The sequence below is a fragment of the Penicillium paradoxum genome (assembly GCF_028828445.1).
Source record: "Penicillium paradoxum strain IBT 22861 chromosome Unknown utg000002l_segment0_segment0, whole genome shotgun sequence".
Lineage (NCBI taxonomy): Eukaryota > Fungi > Ascomycota > Eurotiomycetes > Eurotiales > Aspergillaceae > Penicillium > Penicillium paradoxum.
Genome location: NW_026643180.1, coordinates 557080 through 570673, shown reverse-complemented (window position 1 = coordinate 570673; position 13594 = coordinate 557080). Strand labels below are relative to the sequence as shown.

General features: G+C 51.3%; 6 protein-coding genes across 6 annotated transcripts; 3 read left to right on the top strand and 3 right to left on the bottom strand.

Moving 5' to 3' along the window:
• Positions 1 to 3: 3 nt before the first annotated feature.
• On the top strand, positions 4 to 1362 carry N7457_000211 (uncharacterized protein; the record flags this gene model as incomplete). Its single annotated transcript, XM_057171279.1, has 4 exons — positions 4 to 108; positions 157 to 307; positions 367 to 1021; positions 1074 to 1362. The coding sequence occupies 4 exons, from the start codon at positions 4 to 6 to the stop codon at positions 1360 to 1362; spliced, it is 1200 nt and encodes a 399-aa protein (XP_057035182.1).
• A 1131-nt stretch (positions 1363 to 2493) lies between these two features.
• On the top strand, positions 2494 to 5059 carry fcpA (protein-serine/threonine phosphatase; the record flags this gene model as incomplete). The annotated part of the gene is made up of 3 exons (XM_057171278.1): positions 2494 to 2741; positions 2798 to 2884; positions 2944 to 5059. 3 exons carry the CDS (start codon positions 2494 to 2496, stop codon positions 5057 to 5059), a joined length of 2451 nt encoding a protein of 816 aa, XP_057035181.1.
• A 529-nt stretch (positions 5060 to 5588) lies between these two features.
• On the bottom strand, positions 5589 to 6242 carry N7457_000209 (uncharacterized protein; the record flags this gene model as incomplete). Its single annotated transcript, XM_057171277.1, has 3 exons — positions 5589 to 5692; positions 5748 to 6022; positions 6085 to 6242. 3 exons carry the CDS (start codon positions 6240 to 6242, stop codon positions 5589 to 5591), a joined length of 537 nt encoding a protein of 178 aa, XP_057035180.1.
• A 554-nt stretch (positions 6243 to 6796) lies between these two features.
• N7457_000208 (arginase) lies at positions 6797 to 7886 on the bottom strand (the record flags this gene model as incomplete). Its single annotated transcript, XM_057171276.1, has 3 exons — positions 6797 to 7100; positions 7164 to 7747; positions 7800 to 7886. The coding sequence occupies 3 exons, from the start codon at positions 7884 to 7886 to the stop codon at positions 6797 to 6799; spliced, it is 975 nt and encodes a 324-aa protein (XP_057035179.1).
• Positions 7887 to 8531: 645 nt separating this feature from the next.
• On the bottom strand, positions 8532 to 10456 carry N7457_000207 (glutamyl-tRNA(Gln) amidotransferase subunit PET112; the record flags this gene model as incomplete). Its single annotated transcript, XM_057171275.1, has 4 exons — positions 8532 to 9790; positions 9840 to 9981; positions 10032 to 10108; positions 10162 to 10456. The coding sequence occupies 4 exons, from the start codon at positions 10454 to 10456 to the stop codon at positions 8532 to 8534; spliced, it is 1773 nt and encodes a 590-aa protein (XP_057035178.1).
• A 1291-nt stretch (positions 10457 to 11747) lies between these two features.
• On the top strand, positions 11748 to 13358 carry N7457_000206 (uncharacterized protein; the record flags this gene model as incomplete). The annotated part of the gene is made up of 3 exons (XM_057171274.1): positions 11748 to 12825; positions 12875 to 13259; positions 13316 to 13358. 3 exons carry the CDS (start codon positions 11748 to 11750, stop codon positions 13356 to 13358), a joined length of 1506 nt encoding a protein of 501 aa, XP_057035177.1.
• Positions 13359 to 13594: the final 236 nt, after the last annotated feature.

The following is a 13594-nucleotide window of genomic DNA, read 5'->3' as shown; positions in this document are numbered from 1 at the left end:
TGAATGATGAAGTCATTCACTCTACTAACAGCTTCGGCGCTGTTGGGCAGTGCTGCCGCCGAGGTTCACAAGCTGAAGCTCAACAAGGTCCCGCTGTCGGAGCAACTGGTAGGATCATCGTCAATCAAGGGCATTCGGGAAATTAATCGATGATAGAACACACATAACATCGAGGCTCATGTGTATAATCTTGGCCAGAAGTACATGGGCATCCGCCCTGAGAAGCACGAAGACCTGTTCCACGACACCGCCCTCAAGCCTGCTGGTGGTCATGACGTGCTCGTTGATAACTTCCTGAACGCTCAGTGTATGATCTCATGCTGGAACATCCTGTGTCTTGAGTGATGATGATGCTGACCTTTCTAGACTTCTCTGAGATCCAGATCGGTACTCCTCCCCAGACCTTCAAGGTTGTCCTCGACACTGGTAGCTCCAACCTCTGGGTTCCCTCCCAGTCGTGCAACTCGATTGCCTGCTACCTTCACAGCAAGTATGACTCGTCTTCTTCGAGCACTTATGAGAAGAATGGTACCGAGTTTGAGATTCGCTATGGATCTGGTAGCCTGAGCGGCTTCGTGTCCACGGACACCCTTCAGATTGGTGACTTGAAGGTCGAGGGACAGGACTTCGCCGAGGCCACCAATGAGCCTGGCTTGGCCTTTGCCTTCGGCCGCTTTGACGGTATCCTTGGCCTCGGCTATGACACCATCTCCGTGAACAAGATGGTTCCTCCCTTCTATAACATGATTAACCAGAAGCTCGTGGATGAGCCCGTGTTTGCCTTCTACCTTGGCGATGCCAACAAGGATGGTGACAACTCCGAAGCCACCTTCGGTGGTATCGATGAGAGCCACTACACCGGTGAGCTGATCAAGATCCCCCTTCGCCGCAAGGCGTACTGGGAGGTCGAGCTCGACTCCATTGCTCTCGGTGATAGCGTTGCTGAGCTCGAGAACACCGGTGTTATTCTGGATACTGGCACCTCTCTCATTGCCTTGCCCTCTACCATGGCTGAGCTTCTGTAAGTTTCTTCTTTATTCGTATCTCAACCTTCTTTCTGACCATTTCCATAGGAACAAGGAGATTGGTGCCACCAAGGGCTTCACAGGACAGTACAGCGTTGATTGCGAGAAGCGGGATTCTCTTCCCGACCTCACCTTCACCCTGGCCGGCCACAAGTTCACTATTGGCCCCCATGACTACATCCTGGAGGTCCAGGGTTCCTGCATCAGCAGCTTCATGGGCATGGACTTCCCCGAGCCCGTGGGTCCCCTGGCTATCCTGGGTGATGCCTTCCTGCGTCGCTGGTACAGTGTTTATGATCTCGGCAACAATGCTGTTGGTCTGGCCAAAGCCAAATAAATGCTCTAATACCGGATAGCTCATGAGCTGTGAATATGAAAGAACCAGATGACACCAAGAGATTGCTCGTATATACACGCGGCTTACTTGGATTGGACGTATCCTTTCATAACACGCTTCATTCATCAATCGCAATAAGCAGCACGATGATCGAAGCGTGTTTTTCCTTTTTTTTTCGGTCTTTGCTGGCACAGCCTCATAGTGAGCCTCGTTCATTGGTACAGCAAATTGATATCTTTAATGGCTATGATATAATCGTTGCATTTAATCTATCTGCCAAATTATCTTCTCGTAGTAGCCATAGTATGTGTATTGGGCTTGGGCAAATTCTTAGGCATAAGAACTTGAGTGACAATTGGTTGGAGCTTATGCTGGTTAAGGTGTAGACAAGCACCGATCTACAGTCGAGTTTTTAATACATACAGTCCAGAGAAGCAGTGGGATGTTATTGCCACCGAAAAGGAGGGCTTAAAACAGATTGACAGGCCTAGTCATTTGATCAAGCCATTCTATCAGACCATTTTGAAGAATGAGGTACTTTCGGTGAAGTACATCATACGTTAATCAGTAAGTGGAGTACATATTTTCAAGTACCGGTATGACATAAGCGCCAATAGCTCTCAACCTTGGAACTTAGGTAGAACCCGGATCGAGGTGAGTCCCCGCACAACTTCAATGAGCTTCTCTTTTCTTTGCCTGCAGCCCACATTCCTAATTCAACACTATCCCTCTTCTTAAACTCAAGCGATTTTCCCCGCCTGGTGTGCGACTTGTCTCCGACCTCCGCGCCAGGTTGTGCCAGGCGCACAAGTTTCTTTCTATCATTCGCGCCTTGTAGTGGCGATTCTCATCGCGCTACCTCAACCACCATTTACGCCTACTTATTCGCCGAGCTAGTCTGAGCCACTGAGTGATAAACTCGGCTACTATCCTAAAACCCCATTATCATCCAGCTTTACACGCGTTGCGTGTTGGTGATGGCTTCATAGCCGGAATCGCACGCGATCACTCTATCCGACCCACCCGTTCGCCTTTGACGCGCCGTCAACAAAACAAGGGCAGAAAAATCCATCTGCCAGCAGTAACAAAAACAAAGACTATACATCGGCTGGGGACGAATCGAGAACAACGATGCTTCTCCGTCTGCCCACCAGCTTACATTACCCGATCACCGTAACGTCGCTGCTCAAGCAGCCCGGCGATACGGTTGAGAGGGACGAGGCTCTATTTTGGTATGTCTACCAGACTACCGTCACCGAGGGTGATGGACTGGGGAACAAAGTTGAAGTGCAACGAAAGTTCCCGACCAGATTCGAATCGACTGTTGATGGAGAGATCCTAGAATGGAAAATCCAAAAGGGAGATATCATAGATGAACCGTAAGGATATTGACCTCAGTTTGTTTCCTGTTGAACGTCGTCTGACTGTGTGCTAGGGTCAATGTTGTCGAAATCGATGAGCCGTGCGCGCACGAGATCCAGTTTGGAGGACTTTGCGCGGAGTGCGGGAAGGACATGACCGAGTATGTGTAACTCTATCCAGCGAGACATGAGCTTTGCTAATTATCTGTCCCGTGATTAGATCCACATACAACACCGAGGTTGCGGATTCAATGCGTGCTCCGATCTCCATGACCCATGATAACACTACACTTACCGTCAGTCAACGGGAGGCAACCCGCGTCGAAGAAGATGCGAAACGCCGGCTACTTTCGTCGAGACGTTTGACGTTGGTGGTGGATCTCGATCAAACCATTATTCATGCCACCGTTGATCCCACAGTGGGGGAATGGAAAGAAGATAAGCAAAATCCAAATCACGAAGCTGTGCGGGATGTGCGACAGTTCCAGTTGATCGATGATGGTCCTGGGATGCGTGGATGCTGGTACTACATCAAGCTGCGACCAGGACTCGAGGAATTCTTGCAAAATGTGGCCGAGATCTACGAATTGCACATCTACACCATGGGTACTCGTGCGTATGCCCAGCATATTGTTGATATCATTGATCCCACCCGCAAACTTTTCGGAGATAGAATTCTCAGCCGTGACGAGAGTGGTAGCTTGACGGTCAAGGATCTTCAGCGGTTGTTCCCGGTGGATACAAAGATGGTGGTGATTATTGATGATCGTGGTGACATCTGGCGGTGGTGCCCCAATCTGATTAAGGTCTCTCCTTACGACTTTTTCGTCGGAATCGGTGATATCAATTCTAGTTTCCTTCCAAAGAAGCAAGATATTGGAGCAAACAAGCCTATTGAGGCAAAGGCGCCCGAGAAGACTGACGAGCATCATGTCAACGGTAAAACGCAAGAAGGAACAGAAGTATCGGCATTAGAGCAATTGGTGACTATGGGGGGTGGAGACAGCCCGAGGCTTCTTCAGGAGCAGACCGATGCACAAGAAGAAACGATATTGCACCAGGTGGAAGATCGACCATTGTTACAGAAGCAAAAGGAGCTGGATGCAGAAGATAGTATTGCTGAAAGTAGCGATGCATCCTCTATGGTCGAAGATCCCCAGGAGCATGCGAAACATCGCCATCACCTACTTGAGGATCACGACCAAGAGCTCTTCCAGCTGCAAGACCGACTTGAACAAGTGCATCTACAATTTTATGAGGAATATGATAAGAAGCGGACTCTCGCTCTCGGGGGTCGGGTGGCAGCTCTGAGGGGTGAGAAGGTGCACTCGAAAGATAAAGACGTGGATCTCAAACTGGTTCCCGATGTCAAAGATATCATGCCGCAGATCAAACGGCGTATCCTTGGAGGGGTAGTATTAGTATTTTCAGGTGTCCTTCCTCTGGGAATGGACTTCCAAAATGCCGATATCTCCCTTTGGGCGAAGAGCTTTGGTGTAACAATCTCATCAAGGGTAAATGCTCGCACAACTCACCTCGTGGCTGGCCGCAATCGCACCGCCAAAGTAAGAGATGCCACTCGCTACCCCAACGTCAAGATCGTGACAACACAATGGCTCGTCGACTCGCTGGTTCAATGGAGACAAATGGACGAAGAACCATATCTTCTTCCCCTTCACCCAGACGACCGAGGCGAACCCCTTACCCCGGCCGAGCTGGAACTCGAGCACTCCATACTCTCATCCACAGACGAGGACATGACGGGATCCCAATGGACCCAAGAGGATGATGCCGAGGACATCTTCAAATCATCCGGTCTGGACGAGACATCACCCGTCGGGTATGATGCCGACGAGCAAGCCGCCGTGCACGACGAATTAAAGGACTTCCTGGGTAGCGACGACGAGAGCGAAAGTGACACGGAGTCATTATTAGACGAACCATTCACAGCAAGCAAGAAGCGCAAACGTGGCGATGGGACTGAAAGCGGAACCGACGAGGAAGAATCCGGAGACGACAACGAAGACGACCACGACAAGCAAGGCTCCAGGCTGTCCCAACGCATCAAACGCTCTTACGAGCGCAACACCAAGCTACGAGAAATCACATCAGCCCCTGCCCCCGGCCTTAACCTGCCATCTTCAGACCGTCCACAGGCCATCTTAGATGGAGAATCTGATTCCGAAACTGTGGGAACCAGCAGCGCCCCGAAATCCAGCTATCCCGAGGATCCAGACGATGACGAGGACGAGCTCGAACGGGAAATGCTGGCTGCGTTTGAGGGCGGTGGATATGACTCTCAAGTGGAGGCGGATGCTGCTGCTGAGAATGGATAGAGCAGTCAACGGGATCACGTTGTATTTTCTTGTCTCAGACTCTCTTTGCGTGTCTGTTTTCTGCTGTGTTCTTGTAACCAGTGTATGTGTGCGGTTGCAATGCGCTCTTGGCATAGCGACGGCGTTTATCAGGGCAATTTGATTCATGTTCCTGCTGGGGCCTCGTGTTTTGGTAAATGTGATTGTCTCGGTTTTGTATTTCTCAAGAGTTGATATGTATTTGTTATTTGTGTTTGCGATTAGCTATTGAACGTTTTTATGTAACATCCACTTATGGAGTAGTTGACATAGCAATGAGAAACCTGTAACTACTCAATCTACAGTGGACAAACTACATCCAAATAAACCCAGATGACCGAAGAGGTAAGTCTCCAGGCACGAAAGACCTGTTCATATGTTTCCCGATGAAATATAAACACAGAAGATCCGAAATACAAAAAAAAGAGCCCAAAAGACCAATGCTACATCGCTTCCATCCAACGCCACAGATGCCAAAAAACAAAAAAACAGGTGGTATCACAATCATAAATCAATCCCAGACATCACGATTCACCTGCCAAGACATAATCATCATCCAAAGATAGAAGATCGTATTGACAAGCTCAAGCGCAAAAGCAGTTTTCCAGCAATTGCCTGTATGCAAAGTCAGTAAATCAACTCCTGAACCAGCGCAGAAAGCCCAACTCACAAATCGTACTCTGCGTCAGCCAAGCCAGAGTATTGATATTATTGCCCCAGGACTTGTTATCCTGCACGTATATGCGGCAATTATCATTCACGTTGCCGATAACCCCGTACAACTGCAACGAGGTCTCAACCAGACCCGTCAGCCACAGCACAAACAGTATAAAACTGCCGATGATGATAATCCCCGGTAAGAGAAAGTGTCGTGAGGCAAGAATAAGTACTAAGAATATGAAGCATACCCCGAGGATGCTGCATACTACCATGTACGGAAAGAGCCTGGGTTACTGTTAGTTATGTATCTTGTACATCGTAGGTTCAGGCCTATGGGACCAACTTACCACGGCGTACCGAGATACATCTGCTTCTGCACTGCGATAAACCACGAGAATATGCCCAGACATGTCGCCGAGCAGGAGAGCACAATCATAATCCAGATGTTGAGCTGGAGCTCGGGCCAGTGGTAGCGGCGCCGTACTTCGCGCTTGCGGACAGCCATGAGGATTCAGAACTACTGGTCGTTTGGGAGGGGGCAGGTTGATCTTTCGGTGGATTCGGCTTTGGGTCCGCTTTATAACTGGTGGTTGTGGTGGTATAGTTCCGGATACTGCCCAATGCAGGTCTGCCCTATTGTTTTGGAGCGGGCTTGGGAGTGGATCCGTGGCCAGATCGTGAGTCAAGACTGGAATCGTGTTCTGGACGGGTCGTTACGGTGAGTCGTGGAGAGGGAGCGGACAGCGCATTGGGCGCTTTGGAGCGCTGGTGGGCACTGTGAATAGTCGTGCAACGTGGTTATGTACAACTGCGCATGGAATGAAGAAACGAGGGGAAGGGCCAAGAAGGTCAGAGAAAGATTGAATAAAGAAAAGAAGCAAAAAAGAAAAAAAAGAAGGAAAAAAGAAAAGGCCGGGGGAGGGGGGGTTGAGGAAATTGAGGTGGCAGGGGATTTAGTCTCTCTGCTCTGTACGGAGGACGGAGGACTTCCACATTGACTGTGATTCGGAATGAATTCGATCTACGAGAGCTAAGATAGAGTTATTTGGTCTTCTTCTCTTACAGAAGTGTATCACCCAATGCACTACGCACAAGTGAACATCCCGCACGGATGGTCTCCGATGCACCCTTCTCCTCCAGACTCGGGTTCACCTCGACCAAGTCCATCGCGATCAAATTCCCGGTCGCATGCACAGCTTCGCAGATGAAGTCCCCCTCGCGCAACGTCAGCCCACCCCGAACTGGTGTCCCGGTACTCGGTGCCCACTGGGGGTCCAGAGCGTCGACATCGAAGGACAAGTGAATGGGCGTATCGTTACCGATGTGAGCGAGCGCCATCTCAACAACGCGACCGATGCCATGACTAGCAGAGAACAACGATCAGCAAGCGACACCACAGCAGGAGGAAAAGAAAGATGAATCATACCGATCGATATCATGCATGCTAAATGCCTTGATACCATTCTCACGCAGTAGCTTCTTCTCCCCGCGATCCACATCCCGCAACCCGATATAGACCAGCTTCTGCGTGCTCACGATGTGCTCGTCTTGCATCCACCCGAAGATATCCCGCTTTTCCTCCCGGGCCAGCCGGGTCAGGAACGCCATCGGCATACCGTGGATGTTGCCGCTGTCGCTGGTCTCGGGGATATTGATGTCGGCGTGGGCGTCGACCCAGATCACGGCCATTTCACGGTTCAGTCGTTCGCGGATGGCCTTTGCCGTGCCGGAGACGGTGCCGATGGCAATGGAGTGGTCGCCGCCTAGAGTGAGTACGAACTTCCCGTCTTTGGCGTAGTTGTAGACCTGTGAGCTGAGCTTTTCGGTGACGGCGCTGACGGCGCGCGGCTTCTTCATGCCCCGGTGGTCGGGGTCTTCGGCGGGGATGTCTTTCTCGTAGTAGTGCACTGTGTCGTCGTGGTGGACTTCGTAGTCAAGGTCCTCGCTCAGTTGAGTGAGGATTCCTGCTTCGATGAGGGCCATTGGGGCCCCTTCAACGCCCTTCTTGCACTGCTGGGCGTTAGGATCTTGATCTATAGCTCCAGGCTCCACCGGGTCTTACCTGGCCGCCATTGAAACCAACAGCGACAACGCCGAGTTGGTGAGGATGTGTGAGGAACCTTGAGGCAATGGTTGAAGGCTGCGTCATTGTGTATAACCAAGGTAATCCAGTCAATTCTTCGAAAAGAGAGAGATGTTACAAGACGTTAAGCTGTTGCGAGTTGATCTGTGATGAAGATCAAGATAAGATAAGGGGGCTGATAACCAGGATGATGACGATGGTCCTTTCTTTTTTTCTTTTCGCAAGAGAATTGACCGGAGGATGCGCTGTTTCTTAAATGCCTCACATGTCTTGCACGTCTCTTTCACATTGCCCCGAGTCCAACCGGGGCCCGCGCTTTCATTCCTTGCTTGGTGCCCGTGAAGTCGCTAAAAACTGCTTTTAGGGATCAAAGCGACTCCGCCGGATCTCCATCACTTCCGTTAAGTACAGGTCCAGGAGAGCTCGCCCCTTTAGGGCCGTCCGGTGTCCCACAAGCTATGTTTGGGCCACTCGTAGTGAGGTACAGAGCGGGAGTTTTGTCATTCATTTCCGGACTCACTTGGCCTTTGATTTCTCTGGAGTTAATGGGGTGGTATTAGAGGAATGTGAGACTGCCAAGCTACAAAGTGGGCCCGAACACGCCTAGGTGTCGAGATGAGAAGCAGTACTCCGTAACTACTCGTAAGGACATGAACATAGTCATGGCAAAGGGTATCATTGATGCCACTATAGAGTACATTTGAGGCTATACTATACAGACTGTCCAAGGATCAGCTCGCGGAGAATCTCTTCTGCTTTGGGCGCCTCCACCCGGCCCTTTTCACCAGTGCGCATCATTTGTCCCACGAACCACCCGAGTTTGCCCAGCTGGTTCTTGGTGCGGATTTGCTCAACCATCTGCGGATTCATGGCAATGACAGACTCCGCCAGCACCACATACTCCTCCCGTGACAACGGCCGCAATAGGAGATTCTCTTCTTCCAGAAGTTGCGGCACTGGTCGACGATCCCCGTCAAAGATGGTGGCCAGCACCAGTTTGGCTGTTGGGCCGGTGATCAATTTTCGCTGCAGCTGGTCGATGAGGTGGGCAAGGGACCGAGCCGGGACAATCTCTGTGTCCCATGCGCGGTCTGCCTTGGCCAAGAGACCTCCCAGCTCGTGTAACACCCAATTGCTTGCCACCCGCGCGAGACTGGCACGCGCTTTGTCGTCTTGGTCTACCTGAAGACTGCGAAGGATGTCCACCACATCGTGATAATACTCAAGGCGGGCTCCGTTGTCCAGCTCGATGAGTGGTTTGGCATCCTCGATGGGTAGACTGAACTCAGACCCGACTAGTAAAGTGAGAAGTGCGTCTGGTGCTGTGGGAAGAGAGTCTCTGAGGCTGGAGAGCAGATCCTCTCCGATGACCAACGGGGGAATGTCAGGGTCTGGCATGTAACGGTAGTCAACCGAGCCCTCTTTGCCGCGCAATCGGCGAGTTTCAGTGCTGCCGATGGTCCATCCACGGGTCTCTCCCTCGATAACACCACCGCTCTCGAGAACCTCAATCTGACGGTTCTTCTCGGCAATAATGGCATCCTCTACCGCCTTGAAGCTACTGAGGTTCTTGATTTCCGTACGTTGGCCGAGCCCACTGATCCCATCGTATTGATGCTGCCCAGGCGCTTCGCCCCGGCGTCGGATCGAGACGTTGACATCTGCACGAAGACCGCCCATCTCCATTCCCGTAGTCACAGCACCACACGATTGTACGATAGCCTGTAGTTTCCGAACGCAGGCTGCGGCCGTTGCGGGGGTGTGGATTTGTGGCATGGTGATGATTTCGATAAGAGGATGGGAAACACGGTTGAAATCGAGGAGTTGTGTCGAGGGTGGGTATTCCTGGGATTTCGCTGTGTCCTGTTCCAATTGAACTTGTTTGATGTCGATACGAACTCGTTCACCGTCTTCCGGAGCAATTCCATCGTAATCGAATAAATCAACGTAGCCATTTCGGGCAAATGGTTCTAACATGGGTCAATATGGGGCTCAAGTCAGAGGAGGGACAATGCGTACCATAATATTGGGTGATTTGATACCCCGCCGGTTGATCCTGGTAGAAATAATGCTTCCGATCAAACCGACTCACAGGCTGGATTTCACAGTTCAAAGCGATAGCAGCGCGCAGGGCTGGTAAGAGTGTTGCGACTTGGAATTCCTGCCTTAGATCAGCCTTGGTCCTAGTCCACAGCATTGTACAGTACGAACCGGTTGGCTGCCCGGGAACGCCAGATCGAACAATGCAACGTTGGAGTTGGGAACATCGCTTGTTGATGTTGCTGCTCCTGTTCAATCTGTGAGAAGACGACTCGTAGGGTTGAGAGGTAGCAAGGCGTACGAGAAAATAATTTGGCTTCAGTATCCAGTTGCGCGTGGATTTCCACGCCGACGGTCAATTCCCATTCTTGCCTCGAAGCCTCTTCGCTTTCCTTGCGTTGCTTCTTGTGTGACCGAAGCGCTTTGGCTTCCTGCTTCAGTTGTTTGCGGAGGGGGACGCGATCTGCGGAGGCCGGGGGTTGGAGATAGCGGGCTGGGGCAGAGGAAAACCGCGCGTTAAGAGACGGAAGCGAGCGACTTGAGCGTCGGACGCAAAGAGAGCGGAGCGTACCGCTGCCGACCCATGACCGAAGCATGGAGAGATTGGGGATGGTGTGTATGGAGTCTCGAGGATCGAAAGATAGGAATCGGGAGAAGCCCTGGAGCTCCGGGACTTGGCGATCTGCCGATCAGTGACTTCACCAGCGAGGACGTCAGAGGCACCAGACACTCTGTACGGACTATCATAACCCAAATCTACGGAGGACCATGTATTAAAGCCCGATTCTGGTCTTAGTTAGGCACGATGTTCTATGTATCTACATGGGGGAGTACATCGTTCTTGGTGTGATCTCAACTTGAACCTCACCTTCTGACTTTGTATACATCTGACGGTGGACCATCCAACACCTACCCACCTAGCGAGGTACTCTACTTAATTATATCTCCGATACTCCGTACATTCGTGACACTTCAGCAGAAGCGCTGCATGCCATCCGAGAATAAAGCCCATACGAGGAGCATCATCTTCCCCGCTCTAGACCGCCAGATGCAAGAAAGATCGACCAGCGCATAACTGCCTCTTCCTTCACAGGTTCCTCGAGATGCACATTTATATTACTCGGAGCAGTGCGAGGTCTGATTTGCTGTGCTATCCACTCTGGCCCACCTGATTGATGTGTCGCAGAATGCAGTACGGGGCACTCGGCAATCGCGCTCTTTTTTCCTCTCTTTTTTTATTGTGTATATACTCTTAACGTTGAACGTTGAACGTTGCAAGAGAAAACCATCCCCAGACTCTCTGGATCGGCAGGGATACAAGGGCCCTCCTTGCGACATCAGTGTCATTGGCTGCCGATCTGAAGCCCTCGGCGCTTCCAATTTGCTTCAGATTAGCCCGAACTGCCTCGTGCGACGAATGACAAGACTGCGTTTCGACAAGCATAACACCCTGGGCTCGTTCTCACCAGCTGACACGAACCCAGTTCCAACCCAATCCCAACCCGCGTGCTGACGTTCGTGTCCTATAATACATAGGGAGTAGTATCCTTCCGCTTGAGGGATCCATATATCCTCCTTATCATGGAGAAGAAGGAATTTGCGGGGAAAATAGAGACATCATAACTATATTGGCTTCTCATCTTTCACCGTGTTCTCCCTGAATCTCACAACTTGACATTTGACTCGACTGGAGACCTGGAATTCTTACCCTTCCCTAGGCCATGCCTCTGGCCCTACTAGTCCTGATTCCATTAAGACTGCATTACTGTGAATCCTTTCATGCTCTTTCATTCTCTTGATCACTTTTTACCTGTGCGGGTATGGCATGATCTGAAATCTACATTCGAGGTATAAGTCGGCTCCTGATTCCGGACTTCTCCGATCAATATGCCGCTCCAATATAGAAGGTCAAAGAAAGATGGAAGGAAGAGAGCCTATTCAGTGGTCTCGAGCGATGCAGGTGCACATCCCGAATCTGTTCCGAGCCCTACACCTGTCGAGACCAGTTTACCTCCTCAACAGCCCAACAGGTCAAGGCAAACCCTAAAGTCGCCTCCCATTCCAGAGAACCCGCCTCAAAAGCCAGGAGAGCCGGAGATGACGATGCCTAATGTGTTTCAGTTCCTGGAAGAGGACAATGGATTGTCTTCAGGCGTATCTTCCGGGTCCGAGTCCTTGTCTGAATCAGATGAGGAACTAGAGCGTCGACGCCATATGCGGGCTACCACCAGGGTCCAGTATCCCAAACCACGGGTCAACACTGTGCCTCAGGGTGTTCTGGTCTCAGGGGGTAATGCACCTCCAAGGAAAGCCACGAGACCACCTCCAGTGGCTCCAAAAGCCCCAACTGAACCGCGAAAACAAACAGCAGCACCTACCCCTGCCGCATGGTATCAAATGGTTTCTCAGAAGAAACAACCCACCACAAAGCCGAGTCCGATCTCAACTGCAAGCCCGCCCTCTGGAAACGCGCAAGTAACAGTATCCCGACCCCAACCCCAATCCCATCATGGGTCATCGAGGGATATCGCTACTGTCCACAGGCCACCGCTGCCACCATCCCCACCGAGAAGTCCAGAGGAAATCACCCACCACCCAGCGCCGACAAAGAGAAGGGAACCAAGCCCGTCGCCGCAAGTGGAGTCCGGATATGGACTGTTAGCTGCCCACCTAACCAACTCGGCATCAGAAGAAAGCGGCGGCTTCGCTCCGCTCTACCGGCGCTTCGAAACCATTAATCACCGCGTTCTCCTCCATCTCCAAGACGAAATTTCCCAGATGGAAGAAGACCTCCACGCCCTCGATGACTACGAGGAAATGCATCGCGTCAACACTGCCGAGCAAGAAGGCACGAAGCCCTTACTGGCCTCACGACGCCGCGACGCCCAATCCCAAGCCTACTCCTCACTGCATTATCGCCGTATGGATCTGATGGGCATTTTGATCCAAAAAACAGAGCAATACAGTAAACCTCTCCCACCTGATATCAAAGGTCGTTCCTAACCGTAATCTAGACAACGCTCTCAGCGCCTACAGCAAAGTCCTCCAGACCCTGCCTCGCGCCTCGGATCAGGACGTCACCAACTACCGCAACTGGATGAGAGAACACAGACCCGTCGCCGGGATCGAGACCAGATTCCTAATCTACAACGCCGATCTAGTCTCTCTCACTCCGCGAAGGGCCGTCCCCGAGTCCGCAGTCCCGGTCTATATATCCATCATCCTCGCCTCCGCTGCGATCCTGCTACCAATGCTGGCATTCAGTCCGATTACCGGATTCTCCACCCGTATAATCATTGTCACGGTCGTTGGCGGCGGTGCAGCGGCCATTGCGGCGAAGTTCTCCATTGGTGCTGAGATCCTGGTTGACCCGAAGGATGGTTGGTGCTGTGCCGGAATGTATGAACGGGATATTCCTTCTTGATTGGGCCTTGTGCTAACGGTTCTCTGTGCAGATATTTCGGTTTTATGGGTTTAGCTGCTATGCTTATTCCCTAGCGTCGATGACTTACGAGTTACGAATCTGTGCGTTTTTCTAGCTTTTGTGTTTCTCTATGTCACTATTATGTACTTTCTTTTCTTTTGTGACTGTATTTGCTATTTCGAGGTGCGCTGGACTTGCTGGATGAATGTTTTGAAGAAGATAAAGAGATGGCAGTCCTTTTCCGACTGAGTCAATAATTGGAGCGAAGCGAGACGAATGTCTCGGCTCCCGCGTTGGTACTCCGGACTGG